Below are 16,384 nucleotides of genomic sequence, written 5' to 3' on the forward strand. Positions count from 1 at the left end.
CTGAGTTACAAAGTGAGACCTTATCTGCCGGGGAGGGCAGGCAGCCTGGCTCAGTTTTCCCCAGTACACGTCTACCCCAGCCTCCCCTAAAGTGTGGCTTCCACTGCTCCATGAAGGAGTATTCTGCCCTGACTTGAGGCCATCAGGAGATGACACTTTGCTCAGGGAATGGTCATGAGGGTCACATTAGAGGACAGAAATGTTTTAAAATAGTGGCACTATGGAAATTGGACGAGATCACTCTGTTTCCAACTCCCCCATTCTAATGACAGGGAACCCAGAGGAATAGAATTAACCAGCTGGGCTGGGATTAAAGGCTCAGGGCGTCTTAGAATCCAGCTGATCGGATTGAGACAGGGATGTACAACTGATGCTTCTGTGTGGCCGGGGCATAACTGGACAGACATTCAGGGCCTGCGTGAGGCACAGGGATGAGGCTAGATGGCAGATGTGGAGGGCGGGACGGGTGCTGGTTGAAAGAAATGGGGTGCAACTAGGTCAGAACGGGGAGAGGCATTTCAGGCTATGCTCAGCACCCGCATAATGTTGGTATAGCCAGAACCAGGTCGCCAGCCTGTCACCACAATCACCAGGTCACCAACACGGAGGAAGCCACGGAGCTTTCCTGGGGGAGAGAGAGGTGACAGTCAATGAAGAACCTAGGTCAGCCATCACCATGCACCCACTTCAAGGCTACCCTGTAAGAGAGGAGCCTGAACTGGTGGTATGAAGGGTGCAGAGGGATGCAAAGTGCTGTTTCTAAGCATTAACCCTTTGCTCCGTGTGGTTACAGTAACGGGACAAGGGCAGGTGTGGACATGATGACTATAAATGAAAGTTTAGTCCCACCTCTTGCTCCTATGTCCCACCATGTTGCAGACAGCAGCAGACTTCTTAGGGACACTTCTGCCCTCCCTCCCTTCCCCTCGGCTCAACCTCCCTGCTTAGAGTCCAAGACACTTGTCCATCTTAGTGATTCCTAGGGAATATCTTGGACCAGTGAGGACAGGCACAGCCTTTGAGTCAGGGTGAGAAGCCAGGCTGGGGGGCCGAAGAATAAGATCTCCAAGGCTCACCACTTTCAATGCCGAACTGAACCCTTCGATCCACATCATCTGCCCAGATGGCCTCTGGCGGCTCATGGTAGAGCAAGGGGAAGACTCCTCGGGACAGGTGGACCTGCCTGGCAGCCTGGGCAGAACGAGTCACAGCGATGACAACCGCCCGAGGTCGGTACCGAGATAGAAGCTGAGCTGAGCTGGATGAGGGGGAGAAAGTTAGAAGGTTAGAACATCAGAGTGTGAATTATGGTTCCAGGAATCGCTAATAAGCCATGTTGCCCTGGGTGAGTTATACTTCTCTAGCCTTTGGCATTCTCACTAAGTATTGAGTGCCTACCATGGCTGGAGAGATGGCTCAGCCTTTAAAAGCACTTGCTACTTTTGAAGAGGACCCGGGTTCAGTTTGCAACATCCGTATGGTGATTAACAATTGTTTGTTAGACCATTTCCAGGGGCTCTGATGCCCTGTTCTAGCCTCCACTTGCACCAGACATGCAAATAGTGCAGACATACATGCAGGCAAAATGTCCATTAATATTCTTAAAAAGTAAAATAAATGTAAAGCCCAGTCTAGAGAGATGGCTCAGTCTGTAAGAGTACTTACAGTTCTTCCAGAGGACTGGAGCTGGTTCCCAGCATCCACCTCAAGTAGTTACAAATGCCTGCAACTTTAGCTTCAGGAGATTGAACTCTCCAGACTTATGTACTGTACACAAATGCACACAACCCGCCCCACATGCATACATATAATTAAAAACAAATTTAAAAATCTTTAAAAAAAATTAGAAATGTAAAACCAGACAGCAAGACATGGTGGCACATGCCTATAATCCCAGCTCTTGGAGATGGATAAGTTCAGGGCTACTTTAGCTAAGTAAGTTTCAGACTAGCCGGGACTAATGAGGCCCTATTTCAGAAAAATCCTACCAAACAAACAACAAAAGAGGGTAAAACTGTCTAGAATATGTATATTTATATCATATCCACCCTCCATATGGCACTTAATGTCACTTGTTAATCCTCACACCCCATGGGGGAACAAACGGCAAACTCACATAGACCCAGGTAGACAGATGACTTGTGGGGCCCGAATGAGTTACTTAGGGTCTCACTGCTAAGTTTGAGAGAAAATCCTCGGGTTTACCAGGCTCTTCAGCAACACCTGGGCACCGTGAAGCCCCCTCAGCCCCAGGGGCCCAAATGCCCTGAAGCCCATGTGCTTGGATCATCACCCGCTGAGTCCCTGGAGCTCACTGGATCCACTGGAGCACCCAAGAACTGCTTTTCCTGGTCTCCAGAATTCTGTGCTATCTCCTTTTTGCCCCAAAGCAATACTTTTCATCACACACTGTGTCAGCCACTCCGTGATCAAAAGCCTGTTTCCACTATGCTTCTCACCGGCCAGTTGTGGTTAGCACAATGATGGCCGCCGCACAGCACTTGAAGGAAGCCTCCACAGCTCCAATAGCGGTGACCTCAGTGGGGTCACGGCTCAGTGGCGCTGCCCGTCGTAGCTCCTCAAACAACTGGCGGTGGTACACAGCGGCTTCTGCCTCTCGAGCAATCTGCAGGCACCAGTAAATCAGGTTGAGTAGGGTCAATGCGGTTCCAGAGGGGTCTGAGTCCCTGGTCCATCCCCTTTTCAGGACTGAGTTCCTACCGCATGTTGCATCTTTACAGCCTCCACAGGGAAGCTGCCCTTGGCGGTCTCTCCAGACAGCATGATACAGTCGGCCCCATCCAGCACAGCATTGGCCACATCGCTTGTCTCTGCCCGAGTTGGTCGCGCTTTAGTGACCATGCTCTCCAACATCTGGGTGACACCATGGATGTCAAAGTTGTAGAAGTTGCATTCTGATTGGGGACCCTGCCCACGCTGTTTCTGTGACACCTCCCTCCTCCTAGAATGCCAGGATCACAGTGAGACCCTGCAAAGTTCATGCCATCTCTATCTAACTTCATCACTGTGACCAGACACTAGACAGCAGAATGAAGATCCGAGGTTGCTCAGCACCTTCAAAGTACAGCCCAAGGGTTCACTCCATACCTGTGTGGCACAAACGACTGGCTTGCCGGCCAGGTTGCAGCGCCCAATCATCATCTTCTGAGCCAAGAAAACCTTCTCCGCTGGGATCTCAATGCCCAGGTCACCCCGTGCCACCATAATGCCATCGCTCACCTCTAGAATTTCATCAAACCTGGGAGGTTGGAGGAATCCAGGCTAGAGCAGAGCCAGGAGGTGCCGGGGAGTGGCATGCAGAAGAGGAAACAAGGGGAAACAGAGGGCGGATAGAAACAAAGACCCAGCCTCACTTCTTCACGCCTTCATGGTTCTCGATTTTGCTGATAATTTTGATGCCCCTTCCTTCCGGCCCCAGGGCATCCCGGACCGCAGCCACATCGCTGGCTTTTCGTACAAAGGAGGCAAAGATGATGTCCACGTTATGCTCCACCCCGAAGCGCAGATCCAAGAGATCTTGCTCAGACAGCCCAGGAAGGTCCACCTCAGCGTTTGGCAAATTCACACCCTTCCTGCTGCCCAGGACACCACCGTGCTCCACTTCGGTCACCAGCCCCTCTGGGCCTGCAGGTATAGACAGAGTCAGCGTCTGTCAAGGCTGACACTGCGCTATAGGCGCGGTAGAGGAAATGCTAAGCTTGGAGCCCCAAGGAACCAGAGACTTCTGAGCCCTTCACCCCTCCACACACATCAAGAAGAAATATCAAATGCCCAGCTCCAAACAGTGATGATGGCGGGGACCGCTAGGATAGGTGGGGGAAGTAGGCACAGCCAGGGGAAGGCATGGGTGTTCTAGAGCAGACCAAAGAGAAGAGAAGGTGCCCGTGTTAGGGCGTCAATCTGAGTAGGAGGCACTTCCGCACCGATTTTCCGCACCACTAAAGAGATGAGCCCGTCGTCGATGTAGATGCGGCTCCCCACTGCAAGGACCCGGGCGATATTGGGGTAGTCCACCCACACTGTGTTTGCGTCGCCCCGTGTCCGGAACTCGGGGTCCACAGTCACCAGCACCTGTGAGCCCTTCACAATCTCCACCTCCGACTCTGGGCCCTGGGGGCGGGGCCAGAGACAGGAGTTTTGCAGGTGGGTCCCTTGGAGGGTAGGGCCAGCGCTGACCCTCTCTCCCGCCCCAGTGCTCTAACACTCCTTCCGCCCCAGACAACGCTGACCCACAGGCTTCTCACCCCCTGCAGGATCCCGGTGCGTATCTCTGGTCCCTTGGTGTCCAGGGCAATGGCCACAGGCCTGTAGCTGAGTGGGGAGGTTGCAAAGCTCTCAGCTGCCTCTCTGATGTTGGCGATGGATTCCGCATGGTACTAGGCGTGAGAGCGAAAGTTTAAAGGGAAAGTGGGCAGGACCTGGGGCATCCTTCAGCCCCGCCCTCAAGGACGTCCCCACACCTCATGGGAGCCATGGGAGAAGTTGAGTCGTGCAATGTTCATCCCAGCTTTGATCATCTCCTTGAGGCGTTCCACAGAGCGAGATGCTGGCCCTGGGAACAGAGATTCCACTCTGAAGTTTCTCCCAAACCTGACTGACAGCCAAACCCATCAGCACCCTCTGAGAGATTGCCCCATCCCAGGCATCCTTCATTCTTGGAAGTTTCTCTACTCCTTTTTTCCACTCCAATAAGCACAAACCCTCTTGGGAAGGCAGCTTGGGATGTTTCATCTCAAGCCAGGCCTTAGGTACGTTTGTTAGCAAGTGGTTTGACATTAAGTGCTTCACTATGGAGGTTACCCTAGGGCATGAAGGGTCAGGACATGAGGCGGGCCAAGCAGGTGGATTTAAGGCTGAGAGGTCTCACTGACAGAGCTGAGTTCTCCATCCTCCTCATCCCAAATTAGCAGAGCATTTGACACACGCATACACCTCCTTCCCTCCTTCCCAGGCCTCTTTTCTTGCGGCACCGAAGATGGCGCCCAGGGCCTCCTGTGTGCTAGGCAAGTGCTCTACCATTGAGCTGCCCCTGTCCTTTGCTTTTCTTCTTTTCTTCTTTTCTTTCCATCCTTCCATAGTTCTGAGACAAGGTCTCCTATAACCCAGGCTACCCTTGAGTTTGCTATGCTACCGAGGGTAACCTTGGACTTCTGACTCTCCTGTTCTCACCTATCTGTGCTGGGATTAAGGGTATGCTCTACCAAGCCCAATTTACACAGTGCCAGGGCCAGAACTCAGGGCTTCATGCTCACTAGGCACACACTCTATCTGCTGAACTACACACTCCACCCTCCTCCTTGAGACAGGCTCTCATATAGCCTAGGCTAGACTTGAGTTCTTTTTCTTTGCTTATTTAATCTTAGTGTGTGTGGTCAGAATCTACCACATGAGTCTCAGGGATTGAACTCGTCAGGCTCCATGGCAAAAGTCTTTATCTGCTGAGCCATCTTGCCAGTCCCTGCAGCCTGAATACTTGATCCTTTTGCCCTCATCTCTCAAGTGATGCTAGTAAAGGAGTATCCCAGGGGGCTGGCATTACATCATGCTCTCTCTCTGTGTAACAGAGAGAAAGAGAGGGAGAGATGTGAGTGGTGTGTGTGTGTGTGTGTGCTGTGTATACATGTGGTGTATTTGTGTGTGCATGAGGTATTTGTGTGTATGTGGTATGTGGTGTGTGTGTGTGTGTGTGTATGTGTGGTGTGTGTGTATGTGGTCTGTGTGTACGGGTGGTGTGTGTGTGTATGTGGTCTGTGTGTATGGGTGGTGTGTGTATGTGGTGTGTGTGTGTGTGTGGTGTGTGTATTTGATGTATGTATATGGTGTGTGTGTATATTGTGTGTGTGGTGTGTGTGTGTGTGTATGTGGTGTGTGTGTATGTGTGGTGTGTGTGTGTATTTGATGTGTGTATATGGTGTGTGTGTATTGTGTGTGTGCGTGTGTGTGCGTGTGTATCTGCCTAGTCCTCTGTTCTCACCATTCTACCTTTACTTCTCTGTGACCTCAACTGTCCTTATACTCAGAAGACAACCTGTGCACAGATGACGCCTTTCTTTCCTTTTCCTTTCTTATTCGTTTTTTGAAATAGGGATTCTATTTAGCCCAGGTTAGCCTCAAATTTACAACAATCCTCAGATCTCAGTTTCTCCAGTGTGGAGATTATAGCCATGAGTCACCACACTAATTCTGTTGATTACTGTTTTGTTTATTTATTTGATTTTTGAGACAGGGTTTCTCTGTGTAGCTCTGGCTGTCCTGGGTCTCACTCTGTAGACCAGGTCGGCCTTGAATTCAGAGATCTGCCTGCCTCAGCCTCCTAAGTGCTAGACCTGAAGGTGTATGCCGCCATTTATATCTCCGTTTCAGATTACTCTCCCAATCCCAGAGCCCAGTGTCTGACTCTCATTTGTTCTTAGATGTTGAATGTGCACCTGGCATTCAATACATAGGGAAATTCACATGGCTCAACCTTCAAAACTGCATTTTGAGTGAGACCATGACTTACCACCCCATTCACTATTGCTGCTAAGCTGCAAGTCCTGTAGGAACAGCCCTGTCCTTGCCCTTACTCAGCATCTCAACCTATTTCCAGGAGTGACGATGCTGATCTGTCAATGGGAAAGTGAGGCAGAACAATGAAGAGCTCCAGTCCAGCCTTGGCTACAGAACAAGAAACCCTCATCAACAAGCTAAAAAGTCAACAAACAACAAAGCAGTGGTACCAGGCTCTAACCTCAGTGGGAGGGCTGAAGCAGGATGACAGCCAGTCTGAGCTATAGAGGAATCAAAGCCAGCCAGGGCTATCTAGTGAAATTATGTCAAAATAAAAAGTAAAAAGAAATCTAAGGATGTGAATCAGGTGGAGTACTTGCCAACCACTCTCAAGGCCCTGAATCCAATTTCTAGTCCCCTGCACCCCCACCTACCCCAGTCTCTTCAACTGGCTACACTCCCAATCCCATTTTTTATTTTTTATTTTGGGACAGCATTTCGCTTTGTAGCTTCATCTGGCTTTAACCTGTTTAGAACCGCAATCTTCCTCCTGCCCTCAAGAGGGATACTGGATAGCCCTGAGCAGACCTTCTCTTTACTTACAACTTTTAAACACACTGAACTAGCTACATTGTGTTGTTGTTTTTGTCTTTTTGAAACAATGTTTCCCTGGCTGTCCAGGAACTCCCTCTGTAGACCAGGCAGGCCTCAAACTCATGGAGATCCACCTGTCTCTGCCTCCTGAGTGCTGGAATTAAAAGCTTGGGTCACTGCACCTGAATTTGAACTAGTTGCGTTTTAATAAGTCATTGCTTAGTATGTGTTGTCCCACCTGATCGACTGCCCTTACCCATTTATTTACTAGTCTATTACCAATTCCAAACCTTGTCTTCTAGGTACTCGACAAATATTAGTTAAGCTGGGTATGGTATCACATGCCTGTGATGTAACCACAGTAGATCTTGTAAGAAGACTAGAAATTCAAGGATAAAACTATATAACATGGACTATATAACAAGTTTAAAACCACCCAAGGCTACCAGAGACCCTGTCTCAAAAATCCAGCCCAGCATTCAGAAGGCAGAGGCAGGTGAATCTCTGAGCTCAAGGCCAGCCTGCCCAACAGTCACAGCTACAGAATAGAAAGACTTTGTCTCAAAACACATTAATCAAATAACAACCCCCCCCAACAAACACAAAACCCTCACAAATAGTTGTTGAATGAATGGCCATGTCAAAGACTGCAAAAATAAGGAAAAACCTTGAGCCATGCAGGCTTACCAATGGTGGCAATGATGCTGGTGCTACGAGCAGCCACAGGCTCTGAGTCTATGTCCAGGAGACAGAGGTGTTCCAAGAAGGTGTCTGCCATAGCTGCGGGCAGTTGCTGTTGCTGGAAGAAGGCAGTGCCCAGCTCCTGGGTCAGCTGGGCCACACTAGCACGTCGAAGGTATCCTGCTGGCCCTGCAGTAGAAGGGGACTCAGGCAGGGTCTTGCACAGACACCTGCCTGACCTCCAGGTGCTTCCTGTCAGTGCACACTGCATCTGTTCGGCTCTCCAGTTTGTGTGAGGCCTTCCTTCAGTGAGTATTGTACTCATGCTGCTCTATTTAGTCTCAAGGGTCCTACAGAGTAGGCTGTTGGGTGTGCTCTATCCCAGTTTTACAAATAAGAAAAAAGACTTTAAAATGATAAAATACATTGTCCAAGTAAGATGATTCAGATCTAGGTTTAGCTAACCCCAAGCTCAAGTTCTTAATATCCCATCTAAAAAGACCTTTCCCACACCAGACTCCTTTCTGGCCACTCAGCCTCAGCCATGCAGATGTCTCCTTCAAATCTGCATCTCATTATTGAGCCCCAGAAACACCCAGTTCCTTTTCCTAAGACCCCTGTTTACTTCCTTCCAACTCCAGGCAATTCCAGGCTTCCCCAATCCCCTCCAAGTTCCCTCCATCCACTCGGTGCTGCTCAGGCCCCAGAGATCCTGTATCCTGTCCCATAGTACCTGCCATGCCGCTGCGTACCTGCTGTGTCTGTGGGTGTGCTTTATGCTGTGCTGTGGTCAGTGGCATGAGGCCTGGCTCAGATGAGACCAGCCCTGAGCACTGGTTAAAGTATAACCAGCCAGCATCTCTCTTGCCAATGGAAGAAAGCCTTGTACACCAAGGGCCAGAGTCCAGAAGCCACGGGAGTGCCCCGTGGCATCCATGCTGCTGGATCCCCTTTGGCCTGTCTGCAGAGCCTGGATCAAAGGCTCAGATCAGGTCTGTATTTAACACAGGTGACACTTTCCCCCAAGGCCTCCACCCCCAACTCTGATTCTCCTCAACCCCACCTCTGTTCAGTGGTGTCCCTTCCTCTTCTTACCTCCTGGAGCCCCACTTAGGGCAGACTTTGCCAAGTCTTTCTGGGACCTAAAGATCCATGGCCAGAGCTGCTGGGGTGGAATGTTCTCTTGGACAGACATGCTTCCAAAGTGTGGGACCGGGGCTGCAGGCACCACAGACTGGGAGGAGAGAATGCCCTAACTGCTGGCCTTATCTGAGGGAGCCAGAGAATAGAAAAGGGGCACACCCAGAGGCAGCCCCATCCCCACACAGAGTTCTTTCTAGAGGACTGCCAGTTGTCTCCCCCGGCTTCTTCCCTTCCCTAAGTCATCCATTTTTCCTGATCAGTTTTTAGTCCATCCACATTGTCTGGTCTTCAACTCCAGCAGAGAGATAGATCGATTGCCAATGATACAATCCCTTTCTCTTTTGTATTCTCCTGAAGAGACTCTTGGGGGATATTCTCTAAGCAAGGGCTTGAAGATTGGGGACTAGAGTATAAAAAGGAGGAAAGGAGAACCCTTTGTTAGTGTGAAAGTTAAAGGCTATCCCAGTTTCCCCCACCTGCTTTTCTGTGAACACTTCTAGGCACTAACTAATAAAAGTGTCTAGATTGTTGTTGATCAACCATATTGATAAACAGTTGGCCAAACTTCTTCAGCCATCACAGGGATGCCTCACTCAACTCACTGTTTATCATGGCACCAGGGAGAATAACCTTGCCTTAGTGACCACCATAAGGGTTAGCTGCAGTCCCACTAGTAAAAATTCCCTATAATGCCCCACGGACCACCTGATACTCAATGCTTTCTTTGGAATCCCATCTGGCCTCATTCTGGGGGTCCTCCTGACCCCATTCTTGGGTGACTATGCATGGTCAGTCTTGATAAAACAGTGGTAGTCGTCGGGCATTGGTGGTGCAGGCCTTTAATTCCAGAACTCAGGAGGCAGAGGCAGGCGGATCTCTGTGAGTTTGAGACCAGCCTCGTCTACAAAAGCTAGTTCCAGGACAGACTGCAAAGCCACAGAGAAACCCTGTCTCAAAAAAACAAAACAAAGAGTGGTCGTCTCTGGAAAGTCTTTGGTGGCCTTATCACTATGACACTGACCCGTATTTGTCCACTCATGGCTGTCTAGTATTTATTGCACATTTGCTCTGGGCCAGACCCTGGGAACCTTTCCCATCTGTGGATTATAGTGTAGTGGGGAGATGGGCGAATAGCAAAGGAATGAATGAATGCCACAAACTGGATAAGGGCTGTCAGGGATGGATCATAACACTGGGGCAGAGAGGCCGTGGGAGCAGTGATATCTTAGATTCCTCTTAAATAAGATGAGGATTTCTTTGGCTTGATTCTGATTAAGCTAAAACTTTAAGAATGGGAAGGAATCAGCAGGGACAGAGGGAACCATTTTCTGTAGGTGAAATGTATGCCATAACTCTGGGAAGGAAAAACCTTGTTGTATAAAGAGGCTGGATGGGGGAACATGGCCATGGTGAAACTGGGCACCTGAGCTGTTCTGGTATTGATTGCAGGGACATAATATAATCCAAATAAGGCTTTAGGTAGCTCTAGCTGATGGATGGAGTCAGTTATGGATGCTGGAGACACTGGTGGGCCTTGGGAGTAGCCCTGGGTTCAAGGTGATAGGCTAGCCCTGCTGGCACTGTGGAGAGGGAGTAGTCTGTGAGATGTGTTTCTTTTTTTTTTTAAGATTTTATTTATTTATTATGTATACAACATTCTGCTTCCATGTACACCAGAAGAGGGCACCAGATCTCATAACGGATGGTTGTGAGCCACCATGTGGTTGCTGGGAATTGAACTCAGGACGCCTGGAAGAGCAGTCAGTACTCTTAACCTCTGAGGCATCTCTCCAGCCCATGAGATGTGTTTTAGAGAAAGGTAGACAGAGTGGCGTATTCGGCAAAGGGAGGCATTCTCTTCATGGAGTGCAGTGTAGAGAAGTCTGGCTTTGTGTTGGAGTCAAATGTCCTGCCCATCTGCCCTTTTGGAAGCAGCACTGAGGCAGTATAGGCAGGGGGAAGCCATCTTTCTTCAAGGCTGGCCTTGAAGAAGTGAGAGCTAATTCTGTAACGCCCGCCTTCCTGGGATGAGGGAGCGAAGGGCTTTCCTGGCGAGGTGAGGCGTAAGGTGAGGCATAGGCTTTGGGCTGGGTGGGATCTCCAGTGGACTCTGACCCCTTTCAGTAGTCACAAAGGCCATCTGTGTCTATGTGGGCCTTCTCTAGATTAGGGCCAAAGATTAGGGAGGAGCTGAAGGGTGAAAGGGTGCAGAGTATTTCAAGGGCCTCTGATGTAACCCAAGCAGGTGGGTGGAGAGTAGTGTCTATTGCTCATTGAGACAAGTGAGGAAATAGGTTTAAAATGGGGGAACCCAGCTGGGTGGTGGTGGCCCACACCTTTAATCCCAGCACTCAAGAGGCTGAGGCAGCCAGATGTCTGAGTTTGAGGCCAGCCTGGTCTACAGAGTGAGTAATATGACAGTCAGGGCTACACAGAGGGCCCTGTCTCAAAAAACAAACAAGAAAATGGGGGAACCCAAGGCTTCTGTTTCAGACAGGCTGTGTTTGAGGTTAATCGCTATAATCCAGGACTGGCAGCTGGATCTGAGCACTGAGTAGTGATAGGTCCTTGCTTTTCCGTCACGACAGGAGGACCTGAGGAGATGAAGAGGGTGTGCTGTGCATCTGGGCATGTTCCAGAGCAGTCTCTACTCCCTTCTGCTCTGCTTTGGGGCCAGCGGCCAAAGGGCATCCCATGGCTTCTGCAGAGTTTGGCCAGTGGAAATCACCCATGGGAGACTAGGTGAGGAGCAAATGCTCCTATCAGAGGATGGTCTCTTCCCAGATTCTAGGAACCACCTTTTGGGGTAAGGAGCTCACAAGGCTGATCCTGGCTGGTGCCCTGCTGTTTACTGACCCTGCTGCCCGTACCTCTGCAAGTAATTTTGTTAAACCCAAACTCTCTAGATTAAAGGAATACTCCATTTCGGTTTGGAGGAACTGTCACACAGGCTGAAAATTATCTGGAGAGATAGTGTGGTGCCTGCTCTCTGGCACCCCTAGACTGCATTCCTTGCCTCTGGGGACTTCTCCGTGGAGGGGAGAGGAGTGTCTCAGATTCTGGAGTTGAAAACCAGAGTTAGATGGCAGGAAGGTGGTGCTGGGGAAGTGAGCACAGGGGCCCTGGATGTCAGCATTTAGAATACAGAACAGATAGCTTTGACAGCTTGTCATCAGAAAGGAGATGGCCGACAACAAGGACTAAGGACTTGCGCCTCAGGCTTGCAGAATCAGGCAGAAACGTTTGGCCTATCAGTGTTTTGTCAATATTATTCTCTTTAATGGAGTTTAACTCTAATTCTGAGTTCCCATCCCTTCTGTAAGGCAGGAAATTCCATTGCTTTTCCCAGGGCTCTCCTCACCCAGATGCAAACCTAGCACCCCCTCGCCGTTTCTCCATTTTCTCAGGAGGGCCACATGTGTGAATCATTGATACCTCTAGGTCTCAGGTTCTGGGCCCCAGCTCTGGGTGCAGCTCACAGCTTCTGAGAACCAGGACACTCCTCCCTCCCTCTCTCTGCTTTGCACACCCAGCTCACATGGGCACATAAGAAACACACACACAGCCAGACAGTGGTGGCCCAAGCCATTATTCCCAGCACTCGGGATAATGCCTGGAACCTTACACCTTCTTCAGGTGGACCAGCTTTTAGGGTTCAGATGTTCAGCTACCCAGAAACCCTCTGGACCCAATCAATCCCTTTGGGGTTTTATAGAGATTTCATCACATATCTGTGGTTACTTCTACACACTGAGAGGAGAAGCATAACAGGACAACAGGGTCAACAAGTTCTGATTCCCCGTTCTCTGCTTAGGCAGCCTTTCTTCACTCATAGTATGGGCAGCCCCCTGCCCCTCATACCGCTGGATGGGGTCAGGAAAACACTAGTCCAGGTTAGCTCTGAACTTAGAGATCCTCACTAGCCTCAGCTTCTGGAACTTTAGAATTAATAAAGAACACACCACCCGTCCAGAGAAATCTTTTCAGGCCAGCTGTATTAGTTGACCAAAACAGCTGACAAAACCCCCCCAAAAAAACCAAAAAGCAAAAATCCCAGCACTCAGGAGGCAGAGGCAGGCGGATCTCTGTGAGTTCGAGACCAGCCTGGTCTACAAGAGCGAGTGCCAGGATAGGCTCCAAAGCTACACAGAGAAACCCTGTCTCGAAAAACAAAACAAAAAAAGAGAGAAAGGAAGAAAGAAAGAAAGAAAGAAAGAAAGAAAGAAAGAAAGAAAGAAAGACACATGCACACGCTCACGTGCAGCGCCGCCCCCAGCAGTCAATTGCAGCAGGATCCCGCGCTGCAGGAGGCTTTGCTCTGCACACCCTGCACAGGACCCGCGGTGTCCTGCGAGGAGCGCTAGAGAGCCGCCGCGGCCGAGCGAGGCCGGGAACTCGGCGTCAGCTTGATCCTCTGTGAACTGAGATAACCAACCCGGTGCAGGGCGATAAGGTCGGAGCTGAGCAGAGTGCTGCGATGCTTGTTCCCAACGCATCTGCACGCACCCCAGCCGCTCCTCCCTCTGAAGAGGCCCGGTGTGTTTGAAATGGGCTTCTGCGTGTTCGGGAGGACGTTTGTGAAGCACACGAAATGCACGTTCCACTCCTCTGCTGGACCGGTCCCCGAGTTTCCTGGGTATCCCTCCAGAAATAGGCTCTGAAGAGACCGAAAGACAAGGGCGAACCAACAGCAGCACAGAACTGCAAACACCCGCCCCTCCCCACCTAGCAACCCACGGTGGACTCATTCCTACTGAGAACTCAGCTCGTTTTTTGTCGGGGACTCCCTAATATCCATCCACGGTACCCCTCAGTTCTCCAAGTGAGGGATCTGTTGGAGTGGTGTTGGAAGCTTGTTAGTGCGCAGGTCAGCTTCTGCTGTCTGCACCACCGCCCCCATTTTCTTTTTAAATTTCATTTATGCGTGTGGGTGTTTTGTCTGTATGCAAGTCTGTACACCATGGGGCGCCTGGTGCCAGCCAAAAAAGGGCATCGGATCTCCTGGAACTGGAGTTACAGACGGTTGTTAGCTTCGCTGGCATCCTTAAACGGGCTTCATTTTCTTCTTTCATTCAGTTAATTTAGAAAACACAGAAAGCCATATCTTTTAGAGAGGGCTGTTGTCTCAGCTACTTAGAGGGTTAGGGCAGGAAGACCACACATCTGAGGCCCACCAAGGCTGCAGAGTGAGTTCAAGGCAATTTAGCAAATCTCTCTCTCTCTCAAAATGAAAAGTTGGGCTGGTGTGCACATAACACACACACAGATACACACACACACACACACACACACACACACAGACACACACACACACACACACACACACACAGATACACACAGATACACACAAATAGAGTCCTAAATGTAATCAGAAAAAAAAAAAAAAGAATTAATCTGGCCAGGCATGGTGGCTCATGCCTTTAATCCCAGCGCTAGAGAGGCAGAGTAAGTTCTAGGACAGCTAAGGCTACACAGAGAAACGTGTCTCGAAAACAAAAATCAAAAAACAAAAACAAACAAACAAACCAAAAGCCAAACAAACAAAATCAAATCAAATCTGATGTGCAGTATATCTTCATATATCTGCTGTTGCTTCTGTTTGTCTAGAGAACCCTGACTAAGTGTATTAGATAACACTGAGGCACTACTGTTAATTTTGTTTAGGGGTGTATTGGATGAAGTGTTTATTGTTAAGATGATATTGATGTCGGTGTTGTTTTAAAACGGCAGGAAAAGAAACCCTGCCTCAGAGAGAGAGAGAGAGAGAGAGAGAGAGAGAGAGAGAGAGAGAGAGAGAGAGAGAGAGAGACCATCATGCAACAGAGCTCACCTGGAGAGTTTTTTAACTGGGGGAAAGGAATGGGAAAGGGAGGAGGGGAGGGAGGAGACCGACCTTTGGGGACCAGAGTGGCAAAAGAGAAGAAAGAGAGTGGGAAAGAAGGAGAGAGAAAAAGAGAGAGAGAGAGAGAAAGGGAAGGGAGGGGTGAGAGACGGGAGAGGGAAAGAAGAAGGAAGGTGGGCAAGACCCACTACAGGATTTCTCTGTGGCTTTGGAGGCCGACCTGGCCCTCGCTCTGTAGACCAGGCTGGTCTGGAACTCAGAGAGATCCGCCTGCCTCTGCCTCCCTACTGTTGGGATTAAAGGCGTGGGCAACCAACACCCGGCTAAGACCCACCTTTTAAAAAGGGAATGGAGCAAATGTGCACAGGTGGTGCTCTTAGTGGCTGCAGCTGAGGAAGTATCCTGTCAGGACCCCAAGGGTGCAGCCAACAGGAAACTGGATCCTGAAACAGGATCTAGCCTTTCTGGGTGGATCCAACATGGTCTTTGAGCTTGTCTGTATATTGTTTCTCAAACAGGAGCTGCAGGAAGTTCACGCCGCAGTGAGGAAGAGGCTAGACTATGTCACAGCTGAAATTCAAGACTATGATGACCCCCAGCTTCAGGACCTGGAGGAGCAGTCAGAGCAACAGAAGAAAACCTTGCTGGGCATCCCAGTGGAGGCAGGGGCTCCTGGGAAGGCCTGACGTCATGGTCGGGACTGGAGGAGTGAAGTGCCTCTAGTGTCTATATTACTGTAGCCAATAAAATGTAGAAAACAGGGTTGGAGAGATGGCTCAGCGGTTAAGAGCACCGACTGTTCTTCCAGAGGTCCTGAGTTCAATTCCCAGCAACCACATGGTGGCTCACAACCATCCGTTATGAGATCTGGTGCCCTCTTCTGGTGTGCAGATATACATGGAAGCAGAACGTTGTATACATAATAAATAAATAAAGTCTAAAAAAATGTAGAAAACAGAACAAAACTGGAAACAACAATAAAACATTAAACATCTTGATGATCCAGCAGTTCAGAGCACAGGCTGTTCCTTCTGAGAACCCAGGTTGGATTCCCAGAAACTCTAAGGTGGCTCACAACCTCAGAGCTCAGGGAAATAGACGCCCTCTTCTGGCCTCCTCGGACACTGCATGCATAAACATCTGTAAACATAAAAATAAAATTTGAGCCGGGCGTTGGTGAGGTTCGCCTTTAATCCCAGCACTAGGGAGGCAGAGGCAGGTGGATTTCTGTGAGTTCAAGGCCAGCCTGGTTTCCAGAGCGAGTGCCAGGATGGGCTCCAAAGCTACACAGGGAAACCCTGTCTCAAAAAAACAATAAATAAATAAAATTTGATAAATCAATAGACATCGGGGCTAGTAAGATATTTCAGTAGGTAAAGTGATTGCTGCCAAGCCTGAACACCTGAGTTCAAAGGAGAGAACCAACTCCCTAAAGCTGTTCTCTGACCTCCACATATGTGGCACAGTCAGGCCCCTCCATAACTAAACATTCATACATGCAAAAGGAAACAGACATTTGAGGGGAAAATAGACACTGGATGGAAACAGTGAGTAGATTCCCAGAAAGAGACTATACCCCTGAGAAGGACTGGAGTCCTTTTTTTTTTTTTTTTT

General features: G+C 49.6%; 1 protein-coding gene across 2 annotated transcripts; it reads right to left on the bottom strand.

Annotated features, from left to right (window-relative positions):
- Nucleotides 1-518: 518 nt before the first annotated feature.
- On the bottom strand, nucleotides 519-8,980 carry Pklr (pyruvate kinase L/R). Of its 2 annotated transcripts, XM_027393204.2 has the most exons (12): nucleotides 8,881-8,980; nucleotides 8,519-8,590; nucleotides 7,792-7,974; nucleotides 4,482-4,573; nucleotides 4,266-4,397; nucleotides 3,945-4,131; nucleotides 3,375-3,645; nucleotides 3,109-3,259; nucleotides 2,722-2,874; nucleotides 2,460-2,626; nucleotides 1,077-1,258; nucleotides 519-625 (listed from the first exon to the last, which is right to left on the bottom strand). In XM_027393204.2, the coding sequence occupies exons 1-12, from the start codon at nucleotides 8,978-8,980 to the stop codon at nucleotides 519-521; spliced, it is 1,797 nt and encodes a 598-aa protein (XP_027249005.1). The 2 variants fall into 2 exon arrangements, with proteins under 2 accessions (XP_027249005.1, XP_027249002.1); XM_027393201.2 differs by lacking the exon at nucleotides 8,519-8,590.
- Nucleotides 8,981-16,384: the final 7,404 nt, after the last annotated feature.

This window comes from Cricetulus griseus (assembly GCF_003668045.3).
Source record: "Cricetulus griseus strain 17A/GY chromosome 1 unlocalized genomic scaffold, alternate assembly CriGri-PICRH-1.0 chr1_0, whole genome shotgun sequence".
In the NCBI taxonomy this organism is placed as follows: Eukaryota; Metazoa; Chordata; class Mammalia; order Rodentia; family Cricetidae; genus Cricetulus; species Cricetulus griseus.